General features: G+C 43.3%; 1 protein-coding gene across 1 annotated transcript in view; it reads left to right on the forward strand.

The window, feature by feature from the left end:
- LOC128444828 (protein phosphatase 1H) overlaps positions 1–17,923 on the forward strand; it is a 35,076-nt gene that overhangs the window by 13,094 nt on the left and 4,059 nt on the right. The window contains exons 4-8 of the mRNA XM_053427488.1: positions 7,588–7,700; positions 8,109–8,193; positions 8,410–8,528; positions 15,256–15,319; positions 16,844–16,951. Of these exons, the coding sequence (XP_053283463.1) occupies positions 7,588–7,700; positions 8,109–8,193; positions 8,410–8,528; positions 15,256–15,319; positions 16,844–16,951 (489 nt within the window). The remainder of the gene's footprint in view (positions 1–7,587; positions 7,701–8,108; positions 8,194–8,409; positions 8,529–15,255; positions 15,320–16,843; positions 16,952–17,923) is intronic.

The following is a 17,923-nucleotide window of genomic DNA, read 5'->3' on the forward strand; positions in this document are numbered from 1 at the left end:
GTGGCTGATATCTATGAGTGTTTGCAATTTGATTCAGATCCCAAAATGAATACAGATCTAGTTAATGTAAATCTGGTTTCATAAGGAGTCTGTTGGGTCAGAGGTAATATGCACTCAGTGTGCAATTCTAATTGTTTGTATATATATCAAGCTAAAATTAGATGGGTAGTGTTGTTTACATGAGGATTTGGGCGTCACCCTCCTCTGGCAGTTCTGGGTTTGTACCCTCATGGTTGAATGTACTTATTGTAAGTCGCTTTGGATAAAAGCTAAATCAGCTAAATGTAATGTTATCTAATGTAATGTTAAGGTCGAAGGGGATGAGGTGCACCGGGGTGAAGTGTGGTCACACACATGAGACTGTACAAACACTCTGAGCAGGACAGATACACACGTTCTTCTCTCACACTCCACCCTTGGCAAATTCATAATGTATGACTGTTCCTCTCAAGCTGGAAGCCTGAAGTGTCAGTAAGTCAGCCAGCAAACAGACAGGGGAAATGGTACACTCTACCCCTTCCACACACACACACGCACACACAGTCACCATCTGGCTGTGTTGTAAGTGGATGAAGGAGACTTAACTCATACAGAGGCCAAAAGATCGAGACCAGAGCCAATCCAAACAGTGTGGACTAGCCTGACAGTCTTTGAGGTGGACATGTCAAAGGTCACCGGCCTCAGTTTCAGCATCAGGGTTTTCCATCAACAGTCCCTGCTGGGTTTGCACTGGGCCGGGTCACGACAGAATAACAACTGTTACAGTGAAAGATACAATTTGCTCCAAAGGAAATAGTTGCTCATTTCCATCAGTCGAATAATAGTTTCAGCCGAAAAAACATATACTAATATGTATTAATGAGTACAAAGTGAAAAGCTGAAGCAATAAGGCAAATACACAGGCCCTGTGTGGTAAAATAAAAAATATTAATATATTTATGAATAATGAATTGAATAAAATCAATGAAGTATCTAATGTACGTTGTCTTGCTGCTGTAAACCTGTCTAGCTTTGTAAATGATTTCAAACAGACGCTCTGAACGATCTTCCAGTAATTCTTCACCCATGTGTCCACATCACAAAGTCTTTGCTAAAAGCTAACATTTGTTGTGTGAGTCCTGGTGCTTCCACCTTTTAACCACTAGATGGAAGTGTTCACTTAACTATTTGTACCAAGCTGCATTGGCCATAAAAAGGGCTACATAATGAACACTTGAGTCTGTGGATCATTCAATAAAGGATCTATTGTGGATTTTGGGTCAATGATCAGTTTGTTCCACAGAGTCATGAGGATTGTGTTTATGTAAATACTTTGGATAATGATAGAACTACTGTCGGACAGTAACCTTTGTTAAAATAACATGGCAGAAATCCCGATTTTGCCCAGGATTCAGGTCATAGAAGATAAACATTACAGCCCACCTCTTACCCACAGTACATAATCTATCCTACCATTGAAATTACTTCTCTTTCTTTTGCTCTCTTTTTCCTTTCTCTGTTGCAAAAGACTCAAAGTAGTCTGCAGGAATCCACGTTTCCCTCTGCTCCTCCTCTCTCCTCACATTTGCCTCTCCAGCTCTTTATCCGGCTCTGAATCTGCACTTTTCACCCAGTGTCTCCTCTCTTTCTTAAAGGGGAATTGCACTGAAATCCACTATTTCAAGCTTTGCAACTTAATGTCACAGCCTCTTTGACTGCCATACCACTAACCTTACAGCAACTGCTCAGTGTTAAACTTAGTTTTACCAGGTGGTTACAGCATTTTTTATCTAAAGGCTTTATGATTCTCTGTCATTAAGTCATTTGAGAAACATTAGATACAATCAGGTTAAAATGAGTGATTAATACAATTAATAATAATACAATAATATAATAAACATGATTCAACTTTCAAACACAGATACCAGGTGTAACAATTGTAGGAATGTACCATCAGGAAACGATTTTTGTAAAAGCAATTTGAGTGAGGAGAGAGCACACCAATAAAAATGTGTCTGACACTAATATCACCGACCGCCCCTTGTGTTATTCATTTTTTTACTGAGGCTCATTTAAATAAGAAAAAGGGAAGTGTCAGAGAATCTTGGAAAAGTCTGTTGCTCAAAGTCTCAGTCCGAGTTCACCGAGGCCGCAGTATCTTATCAGAGGGATCCACCTTTAATCCTCCTCTGACACGACTCGCTGCATTCCTGTGAAAGTGGCCGGTTTGTGTGGAGTGGCTGCTCCGGCCTGATAAACACTCAGGGATAAACAGAAAAAAACAACGTGTAGCTCAGAGACAGAGTCTTATCACTCTGAGGGTTTGTTGGGCCAGGAGGGAAATGAGATGAGATCAGCGGCCTCCTCGGCCGGCACATGTCGCCACTGTGTGTGTTGAGGTTGAGGGAAACAGCCAGTGTGCCTATAGCCTATAAAGCTCAATATTTAACATGCTATATAAATTGAATTATGTGTACAAAAGTGTAAAAATAGCAAACTGCTCACAGTGTGGTTTCAAAGCACACAGAGCAAACTCCAGATAGTCATCCAAAAAATACATAATCCTGCATTAAGCAAAGTGTTTTTTCATTCATGAGATCAATCTTCTCATTGAACATACAATGGCTTGTATAATGTCAAACTATTCCTATATGATGTGTTGTTGTGGGTTTTCCTGGACATTTGGAAAGAGTTCCGTTATGTTGCTTTCTGGCCTCCTTGCTTCAGCTATAACAGACGTGACAGTGTTATCAATTTTCTGTCACTCTCACAAAAAGTAAATAAGCAACTCTTCCAAATGTTTCTGTTTTTTAGGCATGCGGTGTGTTGTTCTTTGCAGTAGTGAAAAGTTACAAATAAGCCTTCATAACCCTAATATGACATGATTATAGTTGAGAAAATGATACATCAACATTATAATGTGGTCCATGGCCAATAAAGATACAAGGCATCATCAATGACCTATACTACATCAAGCCATCAGGTGGCAATCAAGATGTTAATGATAAGTTATGTGTTAACACATAACTTATCATTAAGGAAGTAGCTCAAAGAAGTAAAACTATATTTTGATAATAGTTCGGTTGAGAGATACTTTTTTTTTTTTTACTGTTCCCTTAGGCTTTTTAAAATAAAACTTTCACTTCATTAACATATAGTTAATCTAGTTTGGTCGGGTGAGATGTGTGGGCGTATACTGCATAATTACACTTTTTGTGCATGTCTTTGCTGTACTTTAGTGTGTCCCTGACCTTTTTTCTTTTCCCTGAGTATATTATATCTAGAGTTGCTAGAGTGGCAGATTTGCTGCTATATTTGTGTTGGCTGGATGTGTTACAGCGACTCCTTTACTCCATTTCCAACGACTTTTGTCGCCTTTTTGGAGGACGTTTGTTAATCAATATTAAAAAATAAAGCACTCGTGAAGATGCTTCACTTCCGTATAATAGCTTAGATTTATTGAGGCAAAAATAACTAAATATTCTCCATGGTTGAGTTTCAACAAAGGGATCAGGCTGTCATCTCTCCCTAATTATACATACGTGCACGACCTAATCAAAGGGAGGATTAGAACCTGCTATCATTATTATTTATAGGTATTTGTAAGTCTCAAATGTTCACCTTGATCCATTATTTCAAGATCATAAACAATCTAAATTTTAGAAAATAATTGTCTGTCCATCAAATAATACCACTCAGATTTACGGCTCCAACAAGATGATAACATAAAGTTAAAGTCAATTGATTTATAATGGCTGATGTGGTGATGCGATGTGGGGGAGCATTTTGCATTAGATTGTAAGGACAGTGTAGTAGTGCAAGATGTGTGTCTGAGCAGTGCAGTGTACGGCCTCAGTCTCTTTGTCTTTTATTTATCTCCGATGTCGGATGCTTCCTGGCAGAAGTGAAGAGGAGAAAGGTGTAGATGTTTATCCAGACATTTTAATTATTAAAGACTTGTGCCTGCAGCAAGAGGTACAGTGAGGATAAATATGTATGGCTCACTATGGATTCATAATTCATCTCATGTGAAGGACACATTTGTTCACCTCCCTCCCACTCGACTCACACACACACACACACACACACACACACACACACACACACACACACACACACACACACACACACACACACACACACGCACGTAATCGGTGCCCCCCCATGCCCTCTCACTCCTGATAAATGTGTTGCTTCTTCAAGCAGACAGCTGCAACATTTGAGAGTGTGTGCTTACACACACAAAGAAACACAGACTTTCTGACTCATACGAAATCGTACACACAGCACACACACACACACACACACACACACACACACACATATGCAGACACGCAGAACTATTTGTGCACCCATGTAGTCGTATTCACATACACAATGTACACCTACTCTACACTCCTCCTTTGTTCCCTATGAGGTATAAAAAACATGCATATACTGTACTTGCTGTAAACACGCAGACACACAACTTTAGAGAGTGCGTAATTAGATGGAGGTCATCAGCAGCCGAGCAGAAGGCGATGTGCTTCAGCCGCATCCATCATTGGAAAACATCTCAGGGATGGACTAACCCATTTTTCACACCATTCACTCTGTTGATAGTGATGGAAGGACGTGAAGGAAGAGGCCATGCGGGTCATAATTTTCTCCGGTATAACTTCCTCCTTCTGTTCTGCAATTAAAAGCAGAGCAACAACAACCAGAGAGAGAGAGAGAGAGAGTGAGAGAGAGAGAGAGAGAGAGATAGAGGTTAAAGCAAGCAGTGTGAGAAGCCAGGCTCAAATTTATGTGAGGATTTTGATTAATTCACTGACAGGTTAATTATTCATCTAATTAATGAATTAATAGCATGGTTTTTTTCCTTCTTCAGATCACTCTTTTGGTTTAATTAGCACCAAATTAATCTGGGCTAATTAACTGGTGTAATAACCAGCAGTCCTTCCAAACTTTCTCTTCTATCCTTTTGGTTTCCTTTTTGTTTTATTGCTCCTTGGCACTCTTGATGAATGAATTCATTATGTTGCTTTAATTAATAATGGCATCATGGCAGGTTTTAAGTAGCGGCGCAATATTTTACTCCGTATTAGGTTCTTTCTTAAATTATGCTATTTTTTTCTTCTTCTTATTGTTTCTCAAGGCCGTGGTCCTTCAGTTTGAGACCAGGATGATTTGAGTCAGTCTTTGTAATACTGTCACTCAAAACCATACACTCCCACTTAAATAGCCCCTGCTTGTGCTTAGATTTACTCCGCTTGTGCTCAAACTATGAGCTTGCACTCAGCTATTTTGTCACTTAGACTAATTTATTGTGCTCCAGGATCAAGATGGCTATTATTATTATCAATGTCAATTTATAAAGCACATTTAAAGCAACTTGGTCAACCAAGTTAAAGGTATAACAAGAAAACAGAAACATGCAATATATCATAATACTAAAGATAATCAAATCTGCTTGGATAATAATGTACTCAACTCAAAAGAAGGCCAAAGAGAAGAGATGTGTCTTGAACAATGATTTGAAGCATGCGAGAGAGGGGGCAGATCTAATATGGAGTGGTAGGATGTTCCACAAGTTTGGGCCGGCTACCGCAAAAGCTTGATCACCTCTAGTTATGAAACTAGTTTTAGGCAGATCCAGTAGCAGCTGAGTGGCTGATCTCAGCTCTCTAACATGAAGAAGTTCAGCTGGGTAAAGCGTTATCAGTCCATTAAGAGATTTTAAAGTTAACAACAATATTTTAAAATCAACCCTGTAACGAACAGGAAGCCAGTAGAGGGAGCACAACAAGGTGTAATATGGTTCGTCTTCTTCTTTCCTGTCAGGAGGAGAGCAGCAGCATTTTGCACGAGCTGCATTGAATAGATGACTGGTCTAAGCCAACATACAAAGAATTACAGGAATCAAGTCTAGAAGTAATCAAGGCATGGATCACGCTCTCTAGATCTTCAGGAGGGAGATAGGCCTTTACCTAATCTCAACAGAAAGAAGCTAGTCCTAACAAGGGAGGAAATCTGCTTGTTACATTTGAAAATACTGTCAAAATAGACAACAAGACTCTTCACAGAGGAGTCAATATGAATGGCTAGAGAGCAAAGGGGCCCACATCCAGCAGTTCAGTCATTTAGACCAGGGGTGTTTTGTCCCGAGGGCCACATACAGAAAAAAATACGAAGGACTGGGCCACTCACGCTGCCACGCCCCCTGCCCTGGAGCGGACTGTTGACAGTGCGACTCCACCACATTGCTCAGGCTGGGGGGGGCGTGGCGGCGTGGCGGCGTTCTGAGGGACAGCTGGCAAGTCAGGGCTGAGAAGGGCCATAGTCCATTATATTACATTACATTTAATTTAGCTGACGCTTTTGTCCAAAGCGACTTAATATATTTTCGCGCAGTTGTGTCGATGGACTCGTTTTAATTTATGGTTCTCCAAGGGTTGCGTGTGTTGCAAAGCAATTCACCGCCAGAACACTAGGTGGAGTAACGTTTTTTGTCGAAGGCGACCTTAGAGACGCCTTCTTTGTGTGTGGCAGTTGTCGTCAGCTGTTTATTACTTTATTACTTTTTCTGGAGGACAAATTTGTCCCTCATCTTCCTCCACAGCTTCGTACACTCGTCGACCTCTAAACCGGCCATCTGCGTGTCCTTGTATTCCGTCAATGACGGTTTATACAAGTGGACTTTCGGATCTCTTCTGCCAAACGCTCTTCTATTTGGTCCATAATCTTTTTTCTAAATCTTCCGTGGTTTCTACCGGTATTATGAGGCATGAAACTGGAAATGTGACTCCGGAAAGGATGTAGTTAGCTGACCAATCACAGCCTTGCGGGCTGCGTGAGGCTTGCGTAGCTTTGTCGTATAGTTAAAAAAATTGGGCAACGCACGCAAGAAGTTGTACCCAAGCACACAAGAGGCACATTTTTTTTATTTTTTATTCTTGAATATTTTTTAAGACATTGATGCGGGCCAATTAAAAATGATGGCGGGCCGCAATTGGCCCGCGGGCCGTAGTTTGGACACCCCTGATTTGGATAATAAAGCAGGCGCTGCAGTGAACCCTTCGTTGTTATATTCAAGGGCAAGTAGATTTGTACATTGTCCACAAAAGAGTGGAAATCATATTACTCAAAAATGTACACCATGGGCAGCATATTTAGAGAGACAGAGAGACGTCTATCTGTCAGGTTGGACTGAAACCACCCGAGTGCAGCACCTTTCATCCTATAACAATAATTTCTAAGAAAAATGTCATTAAATTTCAATCAACAGTTGTGGGGGTGTTAGCTTTACTTCTTTTAGAGTCCTGGTGATTTACTTTGTTCGTCGTACATACAATAAATGTAATTTTATTTCAAAAGATTTAAATGAGGCAAGAGACGTTCACATGATAAGTGCAAGCAGGGGCTATTTGTGTGATGGTTTTGAGTGAAAGCATTTCAATATCTGAACTTGAAATCAATACGTTTTGCTCTCAATCTGAAAGATCACACTCTTGAATGAGAATGAAGAAAAAAAACGTACCATAGGCCGTGCTGATTAGACACATGATTATTTCCAGAGGATCAGTGTATTAGGTTTCATCATTAAAAGGAATGTGTGTGTTTGTTTAGGATGTACAGATTGAAAAGGAGAAGGCAGTCTACAACATCTCAGGTGGCTGCACTGCTCTGGTGGTCGTGTATGTACTTGGGAAGGTCTTCGTTGGGAACGCTGGGGACAGCAGGTGAGAAACGTCCACACACACACACACACACACACACACACACACACACACACACACACACACACACACACACACACACACACACACACACACACACACACACACACACACACACACACACACACACACACACACCCCCACACAATGATTGCACCCTCATAATAAAACACACATAGTGTATTTATATATATTTTATCTGTTTTATTATTATAAATATGAAGATTGTTATTATTATGAACATTATATTAACTATGAACTTTATTGTAATTTCATCAGTATGCTATCGCCACCATTCTTTCCATCCATCAATGCATCTAGGCCTTTTTTCACTCATTCACTGGCTGTTGTTCAACTTCTCCAGCCAGCTTAAAGTAACAGAGATGTGTTTTGTCTGCTCGTCTCCCTCAGAGCGATCATCATCCGAGCCGGGGAAGTCATCCCCATGTCAGCAGAGTTCACACCAGAGTCAGAGAGACAGCGACTCCAGTTCCTGGTAAGAAAAAAAATCTCCTCCCTGCACGTTTCCTCTGAGAGCACAGCAGGCAGATATTAGCAGCGCTGACCTCCCCTCCTGTTGAGACACCAGCCATGCTTTGCTCTCTGTCTCCTTCCCACTGCCTGCTCTCTTTGCAAGCTTTATAGTCGACGGAATTGTTTTTCCTATCCCCTAGGCATGTCGATCTTAATTTTTTTTCTTTTCATATCAAAGGCGTACATGCAGCCCCACTTATTAGGGAACGAGTTTACACATCTGGAATTCCCCAGGAGAGTGCAAAGAAAAGAGGTCGGCAAGAGGATGTTGTACCGTGACTTCACCATGTCGGGATGGTGAGTTGTTTTACTATTTATTTCGCCACTTAATCTAAAATGCACAGGGGACAGAGCATGCTCGCTGTGAGGATACCAATGTCAGATTTATTTTTGTATTGTTGTATTGTGTGCCTTCCTGTTATGTGTTTCAACTCCAAACACATATTAGCCATAATAACACTCATTGGAGTTCATACCTTCACCAAAGCCCAACAGTCCCTCTAAAAAAACATTTCAATTCACTAGATCTGGATTTTTATTTGGATCTACACCAAATTTCACACACTCCCCTAAAGTCCCCTAAAAATGTCAGATTTCATGATCAATGAATTATTCTCAGAGAAATGGTGAAAAACACCTTATCTCACAGTTTTGAAGAATGTGAAAATAAATTCCTGGATATGCCCTAAAGCTTAATGGGTTCCTCCCTGACCCATACTGCATCCTACCACAAAGTTGTATGGAAATCTGTTAAGAGGTTTGTGTTCTTGCTGACAAATAAATAAAAATAACCAACAAACAAATGGACTCGGGGTGAAACCATGTTGTACCTTGGTGTAGGTATCATGTTCAGTTTTTTTTACATCGTCCAACTTATTGTTTATATTTGAACACATAATACAGCCAGTTTGAAAATAGCCCACAACAGCAGTCTCTCTGTACAGGAATGGAAAAAGTCATTCAAACGCTTCGGTGTTAGATGGTGGCCGGGGAATGGCCTTGACATTTCTGCTTGTGTGTGAGAAGAATGCTATTAGAAATATGTGGGCACCGACAGGACCCGACTTTTTATCTTACTGTGGAGAGAAAGAGTTAAAAAAAAAGGTCAAAGAGACTGAGGAGGATGGTTTGGGAGTAAAGAAAAGGGAGGAAAGGGGAGAATACTTAAAGACAGAAACGTGAGGAGAAGGAGGAAAAGGAGGAGACTCCTTCACCGAAGAGATAAAAACGGACAGAGCGATTACACAAACAGCTTTAAGTGTCAATCTTTACACAGATAGATTCTGTAAAGCAGTCATCGCTACACAGCTAATCAAGACACATGAGGCGTATGTGAGCAGAAATGTTCATGTTGTAGTAGCCGATAAAGTGGAGATAATTCATATATTAAATTAGAAAACTTATCTTGAGCAATATCTCATATCATATTATATTATTTTCTATGGTGATCATATGTTTTGAATGTGAAATCTTGCTGTGCAACAAGAGACTATAGCCAGTGTCAGCTGGATGGATGGATGGATGGATGGATGGATGGATGGATGGATGCATGGATGGATATTGGCTACAGCTGTCAGTTTCAATTCACTTACATTTTATTTGTATGGTGCACATTACAACACACATTATCTCAAGGGACCTTATGGAGTAGGTCGAAGAACTTACAGTCCTATAGAGAGAACCCCAACACAGTGAGCAAAAACCTGGCAGGGCGGAGAGAGGAAGAAACCTCGAGCAGAACTCCACTCCCACATCCATCTCACCTTTGGTTGAAAGCAAAGAAATGGCGGAGTGACATGAGACTGGGAACAGCTGCACACACACAGCTGTATTCTAGCTCTGTCAGCCAACTGATGTAAGTGTAGTAGTGTTATCAATAAACGCTAACAATGATATCTGCACTATCTAATAATAAGAAGTGAGATGTAGTCAGATCTGGACCCTGCAGCTCTGGAGCCAGAGAGAGAGAAGAGCTCAGTGCATGATGGGAGTTCCCCCTGCAGTCTAGGCCTATGGCAGCATATCCAAGGAAAGGTTCAGGGCCCACCTGATCTAGAACTAACTGTAAGCTTTGTCAAAAGGGAACTCTTTAAGTCTCACTCTAATGCAGAGATTGGGAGCTGTTTCCACGGGAGCCTGGTATCAGAAGGCTCTCCCATTCTACTCTTATTTCGAGAGTGAAGTGATCTCTTGGTAAAATACAGCATTGTGAGCTCTCTGAGATAAGAGGGGTCTCGGTGATTAAGGTTTCTCTCTGTAAAGATAAGGATTTTAATTCCAGCTACAGAGAAGTTTATATGGAAGACATGTGATCTCTTGCTTTTAGTTCCTGTTAATCCTTATGCCACAACATTAAAACAGAAAAAATAAAATGTATAAATACTAGAAGTACCCAAAACTGCACATAAATAAATTACCTGGGCAAATGTGAATCTAATCAAAACTCATTTTGGCAATGATGATTTTTTTTATTTTTTAAATCTATGTTCTTTTTTTCATAAAGGGCTTTAATCACGTCCATCACTTGTCGAGTGGGTTGGGCGTATGTTTGCGTTTATGCACAACGCTTCAGAGGAAGACGGAAAGATGGTGACAGCAACCTGAGGACAGAGCAGGTGACTGAGGACAGATGAACACTGAACACTATGTTTCCTGAAGCCACCTCCCTCTGGGTGTTTTGCGGCTCGATTGAGCAGATGTAGGTCAGTCGCTGGCTTCCTTCCCTCGCCGGGCTCCGAACACGCCACCAGCCGCCCGCCTGCTTCACTGTCTCGGCAGCGCAAATGGCCTGTGATGTATTTTTAATCAGGTTCTACCGGCAACCCAGTTCCGTTTCAGTCTCACACGGGCTTATGTCTAAGCTTTGAAATTAGTACCCTGTCATTCAGCGTGGAGGATTGCTCTGATGTGCGTGGGCGTGACTCTAGCGTGTCGTCCTATAGGTGCTCTTCAGATGCTCTATAGGTGGTGATGGTCATGTTGTATGTCTCTGCAGCTGTCTGTCAGTGGATGTCCCTGCTCTCCTGTAGCCTGTGTGCCCACATGCTGCATGTGTGGGCGTAATCCAGCATCCATGATCAAGGCCGCGCTCTAATGAAGGCATACCGGCCTGTAGCCCACTTCTTTCTGTCTCCCTCCCTCACATTCTTTCCCTCCCCTCTCTCTGCCAGTGTGGCCGCAGTGCGAGCTTCGGCTTTGGTGTGGCAAACAGTGATGGTTGTTGTTGTCAAGGATGCAGGGCAAATTTTTGTTGGTTTGTTTTGCGAGGCGTCCAGGAGTGATGGATGTTGAGCAGTCAGCCGTTTACGACACAATCCAAATGCCATGGCAACACGGCCCAGCCAGGAATAGGGAAGATGTGCAAGAAGGTGCAGGAGAGTACAGATAGAGAGAGAGAGAAGGAGAAAGAGGGAGGGAGGAAGAAAAATAACAGATGAGAAGGAAATTTCAAGACAGAGAGAAATGTAGGTAGTTTGAGGTAAGCTGCAAATGTAGAAAAAGAGATAAAGGGGGAGGAAGCTGAGGAAGAAAACCGTTGGTGAGAAGTAAAGATTTTAGGAAATAAAAAGATGATGGTTGAAAGTGATAAATAGCGATGAATGGCATCTTAGTTGTGCCTCTTTAATGCCTTCGCCCACTGGAGGGTCTGTCTCCCTCTGATCCTATAGACAATACATGAGAGAGGAGGGAGACCCACACATACCTTCATCACTGTCATGCGTTTACACCCCCTCTCTGCCCTTTCCTATCTTGCTTTCCCTCCTCCTTCTCTCTCTTTCTTTATCCACCATGCCTTGGTAGCAGCATGACGGATGCCCAAAGTTTCCAGTATATGGAGAGTCACTGGGTCACTTCCATTAATCCTGGCCTTTCTCTGCCCCTGAAAGCACCAGTGACTCGATGAAAGGCCCATCAAGGTCGAGCATTCTGTTTATTGGTACGCGGCCGTCCCCTGCGGCAATTTGTCTCACTCAACAGGTGAGTGTCTGTTGTGTTCGGACACAAACGTCTAAAAACGGGTTAGAAAATAACGTGTTAGAGACGACACCAGTTGCTCAGAACTTTCCTGCTGTATTCTCACATGAGCTCAAGCCTTGTTTAAACTAAGGAGTGACAAAGTGACCTCCATAGATGGTGCAAACTACCAGCATGCAGAGATGTGTTTATAGGTCAACGCGTTGCAATATGCTCCGTGGACAAAGATACAGGAAATGAGGGAAAGAAGGCTGAGGCCATTCCAGCTCCTTTGGAATCGGCGCTTCTGCTTTGTTTCTCTCTTGGTTGCCACAAATTTTGGGTTTCTACTTAAGGGACCTCTCATGGTCCTCCACACTCAGGTGAAGTGTAGGGATGGGTATCGTTTGGGTTTTTTCCCGGTGACCTAAGCCTACCAGAACCTGTACTTTTTTCTCAAACAAAGCACAAAACAACAGTCTATGATAAAAGCGGCCATTTTTATTGCTAAGGCAGAGGCAGCATCTAGTTCCAGAACTCTTTGTGTTAAAGGCTAACGTTACTAGCTGCCAGAGAAATGCAGAGAGTTTGTTGTTTGTTCTTGTGAAGGCAAATCCACCCAGCCAGTCTTCCCCTCGAAGGCGTGCAAATGGCAGCCACAAAAATTTGGCGGTGCAAGACCAAGTGCTGCAACCAATTTTGGAGCCATTGCACTCATGGTAATAGACGCCATGATGTCCTTTTCGGCCCATGCTCCCTTGCAACACTTCAGTGACTATAAAGCGACCTTCACTCACACATTTTACTATCTGGAAAATGTCCCACGCAGCTGACTATTTGCATTCTCACATACTGGAAAAATTCAGGAAAATATCTGGACTTCAGTGCTTGTTTGAAATCAGCTGTAGTGAATGTGTTCCTGTGTCTATGCTTGTGTGTGTGTGTGTGTGTGTGTGTGTGTGTGTGTGTGTGTGTGTGTGTGTGTGTGTGTGTGTGTGTGTGTGTGTGTGTGTGTGTGTGTGTGTGTGTGTGTGTGTGTGTGTGTGTGTGTGTGTGTGTGTGTGTGTGTGTGTGTGTGTGTGTGTGTGTGTGTGTGTGTGTGTGTGTGCGTGCGTGCGTGCGTGGATGACGAGGATGCTCGGCACACACTGCTCACAATTCTCTTTAACCCCCTCTCTGCACCCATCTGAAATGACATCACCCCTCTCCTCTCCTGCCCGTCCTTCCACCTGCAGAGAGGATGATCCAAACACCCCCTGTCCTCCTCCTGTCCACCCCCTGTCCTCCTCCTCCTCCTCCTCCTCCTCCTCCTCCTCCTCCTCTCCCCCGCTCTCTCTCTCTCTCTGAGTCAGTTGGACGCTGCATGGTGACCAAACAGCCCTTGGATAAGAAAGCAGTAATATTATGGTCAAACAGCGCAGCCCCTCGAGCAGCTCTCTCCTCGTGTGTGTTTTGAGTTGGACTCTGTGTCCCAGTGCAGGGATCAGGTATCAGAACAGGATTAACGTGTGTCTTTCTCGTTCTGTCACACCACTCATTATCGCCGTGGCACTGGCTGTTAACACACATCTCGAGAGGGAGGCCGTCCCCGGCAGCAGGCTCTGGGGATGTGTGTGTCTCTGTGTTGTAGGTCCTTTATTTTTTGGAGACGTATTGAAGGTGAAGCACTCAAATGATAGTAAACACCTTTCTGTGAATAGAGCGGGTAAAACCTGCCCCAGTTTAATGAGGGCAGTTTAAAAAATACTCGTTTTTTAATGTCATCATCAGACCACCGCTTTAGAGAGCTTTTTTCTTACATCATTATCAGTGCAAACATTAGTGAGGAAACACTTCAAAAGATCTGTTTATGTCTCGCTGAGAGGAGAGTCTCGGGCCTCACTCCACTGTGTTTCACGATCTTGTGGCTTTATGTTCGCTGTGATAGCCCTCCGCTCTGCACACTGTTCAGAAAGTGCTGAGAGCAGCAGGGCTCGCCTAAGGTGGAAACATATGGTCTCTCTGAGTGGAACCAGCAGTAATGCAAAAAACAATCCCGGCCGCCACTAATCTGCTCCACAGCAGCTGAAACTCATCGGGTAAAGGTGAGCGGGGCAGGCCCGGGTCACATGATATTTGCAAAATAACAGTTCGGGTTTTGTCTGAACAACATTTCATGCTGAATAGCTGCAATTAATTTGATTTCTTATGATCCAAAGACTTTGGAAACCCTCTCATGACAGTTGTGAACGTCTTTCCTTCATTTCCTGGAGTCCAAAGGCTAAAATAAATATTATAGTCCATTTATAAATGTCGACCCAGGTCAGGACCGTGGCTTCATAACAAGCCAGATTCGCATATTCACAGCACCTGGTGTGGGTTGTGAATGGAAAACTTTGTCCTGGTAGCTGGAGCGAGGATCGGCTCACGTCAGTGATGTTTCTGGGGCTGTACACAGACACAGCTGCTTCTTTTGAAGTCAAACCGGTGGGTGCAAACGGATGAAAAAAAGACTGTACGCACTCGGTAGTAGTTTGGAGCTGGAGAGGTGAAAAGTCTATCGTAAGATCTGACATGACTGCATATTACACAGGCTTCTTCTCTTCTTCTCCTCGTGCTGCAGCTCCGTCTGGTCCAAGTCTGAACATGGTAAATTATTCATCACTTGGGGAAGTTTAAACACCGCTCTGAGATCAGGGGAATGTGAACGTGGATACTCTTGCATCATTCAGCCCTCTTACATCCAGAATATTCAGATGCATACGTGCACACACACACACACACACAACAGACAGAGACCAACGGTATATCTCATATATCAAAAGATGTCGCACTTTTTACCAATAGGAAGAATTTTACAAGATCAGTTAGAAATAAAAAATAAAGAGGGTGTTATGCTGAGTCTCTGTGTGACGTCTGGGTGAATTTATTTCCTCATTGTCTGTCTTTTTCCTCTGAGCATACTCTCTGTCTCGTCGCCTCGGCAGCAGGGCCTGCGGAGGGGCGGGGCGTCGATGTATCTCCAGGGCACGTGTGCACTGTCTGGCATAAACCAAAAAACCCATTAAAGTGTCTTCTCTCCTCTGCGCAGGGCATATAAAACCATCGAGGAAGATGACCTCAAGTTTCCCCTGATATATGGCGAAGGGAAGAAGGTAAGAATCGCTCCGCTCTCTGATAGTTATTCCCATGGCCTTGTGCGCCTCGCCGGTAATCAAAGCTTGCCAGGGCGCCATTAGTCAGCAACCCCAAACACTATCACTGTGTGGAGGAGACTTTCATGGCAAAAGCCTTCCTGGCCCCTTCTTTCCACTGGGATTCGCATCCTGCACCAACCATCGGCACAGAAAATATCTCTTCTCCGATGGCCTTTGTGCTTTTCATGTCCCCTAGCAGATAAACTGCAGCACTGAGGGGTCAGTCGTGGGACGTTAGATGATGAAAATATGACACCAGACGGGTGAAAAGCATCCAACAAGTGACATATGTTAATTGGAATAGAACGTCGAGAAAACCCGGACTCGCAGGAGAATCTTGTCAGTGTTTTGACACGAGATGCAAAGGAAAGGTCAAAGCGCGGTTCACACTGTTCATGACATTCTCCTCTGTCAGGCGTCTCCTCCTTGATGCATTGAAAAGGTCAGCGAGGAAACATGATGGAGCCGAGTATGTTTTCCCTGTGGCCTTCTCCAGATTCTCTGTTTAATACAGACAGTATAGATCCGGGTTTGACTGATGACTGGGGCAGATGTCACCTCCCAGTGCTCTCTGCCAGCAACCACGCTCAGGTTCACCTCCGCCCGGTCCGCCCTGCCCACGTCGCGTCCTCTCCCTTTGAAGTGCGTCGCGGAGATGGATGGCTAGATGGAGTGGGGGGGCTTTGTGCGAGGGAGAGGAATGCCAGAGCACTTCAAAGAGCGGCACGCAGCCTGCTGGGCTCTAGCGCTCAACAGTTAATCCCAGGATGTTTCCCCTTCTCCGCCGGAGGAGCTTCGCCGCCACTTTGAAACACACTCTCCCCTTTTCTCTGCCTCTCTGTGCTGCATACTGATCCGAAGTCAGTCGGAGTCAGGCCTCACTCCACCACGTGCTCCTCTCCCCGTCCTTTTGTGCCACTCTTTGTCACACAGTGTACAGTAGATTAATTTAGCCCAGTTCCCCAGTTTAGTGCCAGCAGCCATTTTTTAGAGGCTACGGTGGCAATCTGTGCAGACAAAGGAAATCAAAAGGAATTTTCACACAGCTTACGAAATAGTCTGAAGGTGTCTGGGGCTTGGAGAACAATGGTTTGGACTGGTTCAGATTCAATTTACACCTCTCTTACCCCGAAATTAGTGGGCATATGCAGGTTTCTCAAAAGCTGTCTGACTATTTCGTTCGCGTTTCCCCCAGTGACTCGTGTTTGACGTCATGAAGGCACTGAAAACTGAGCCTCTCTCACCTAGCCATCTTGCCAAATTAGCGCGTTTAACCAGGTGTCACATTTCTATCGCTGACAAACGGAACCGAAGTCGGAGCAGAAAAATGTAACTTGGGAGAGAATGCTGTTTGTGTCCATTTCCATTCCAGACATTTTTGTAGCCATGAGGCACACTCACAAATTTCCCACATTTGAGTAATTTCAGCCTCATCATAACCAATAGAAATGATGTCTAAAGCAAACGATCCATCTTCTGCAGGCTCGGGTGTTGGCGACCATCGGCGTCACAAGGGGTCTCGGCGACCACAACCTGAAAGTGCACGACTCCAACATCTACATTAAACCCTTCTTGTCTTGCTGCCCTGAGGTAAGCTCCGTTTCAGTATCACCCTTCATCATGTCCTCCTTCACAGTGTGTACAGAAGAAAATGAAACTACTCCTTTACACACAAGTAAGTGAATTAAAAGTTACAATAAATGTGCTAATTGTTCATATACCCACTCTTGAGCGGGTGGTTTCCGATTACTTGAACTGAGAAGAACCTATCGTGTAGAAATGGGCTGTTAACTTTTTCTTTCACAAAGGATGAATACAACTCACACATTTTGTATTATTCTATTGATATGGGATCTGGTGAAGACATCTTTGTCCCCTCTTCTCTGTATCCATGTGGTCTCTTGAAGTTTATGTGAAGTCATCTGCTATGGTCTGACAACGAACACTGATGACCACCAAAGCCTGCTCAAACAGGATTGGTCAATCTAGACACAGAAACCAGAAGGCTCCCAAACCCCAAAATCCATTGAATCTCTATATTCGCTTGTTGAATCTGTTTATGGAGATTAGACTGAAGAGACAGAACCTTGTGTTTATCATTTCTGCAGTAAATACAGAAAGCTATTTTTTGTTCTTCACCTCATAACCTCGACCTCGTTGTAAAATGAGAGCTTATAGGTAACAATGTGTAACGCCTTTGGCCATTCACAGTCCACACTGAGAACTGCACGGTCAACACAAAACACACAAACATTCATGCATGATCGCAGTGGTCGGTCACGAAGCCCATGACTTCTCTTGATCTTTATCTTATTGCCCTCTGAGGTCAGTTGTAGTTCAGCCTCCGTTTCGATCTCAAATAAATTTTCCAACTATATCCATCAGTGTTTATTATTTAGCACAGAACAAAAACCCATTATTAGCATATGTAAACCTGATTATTAGAGGTCCCGCTGTGTGTTAAATGCAGAAAACTACTTTCATGATTATAAAAAAATTGAAATCTAACCCCCAAAACTTTTTGCGAGAGGTCAAGTTAGAAATACTGAGACCTCTCAGGTC

This window comes from Pleuronectes platessa, chromosome 7 (assembly GCF_947347685.1).
Source record: "Pleuronectes platessa chromosome 7, fPlePla1.1, whole genome shotgun sequence".
Classification (NCBI taxonomy): Eukaryota; Metazoa; Chordata; class Actinopteri; order Pleuronectiformes; family Pleuronectidae; genus Pleuronectes; species Pleuronectes platessa.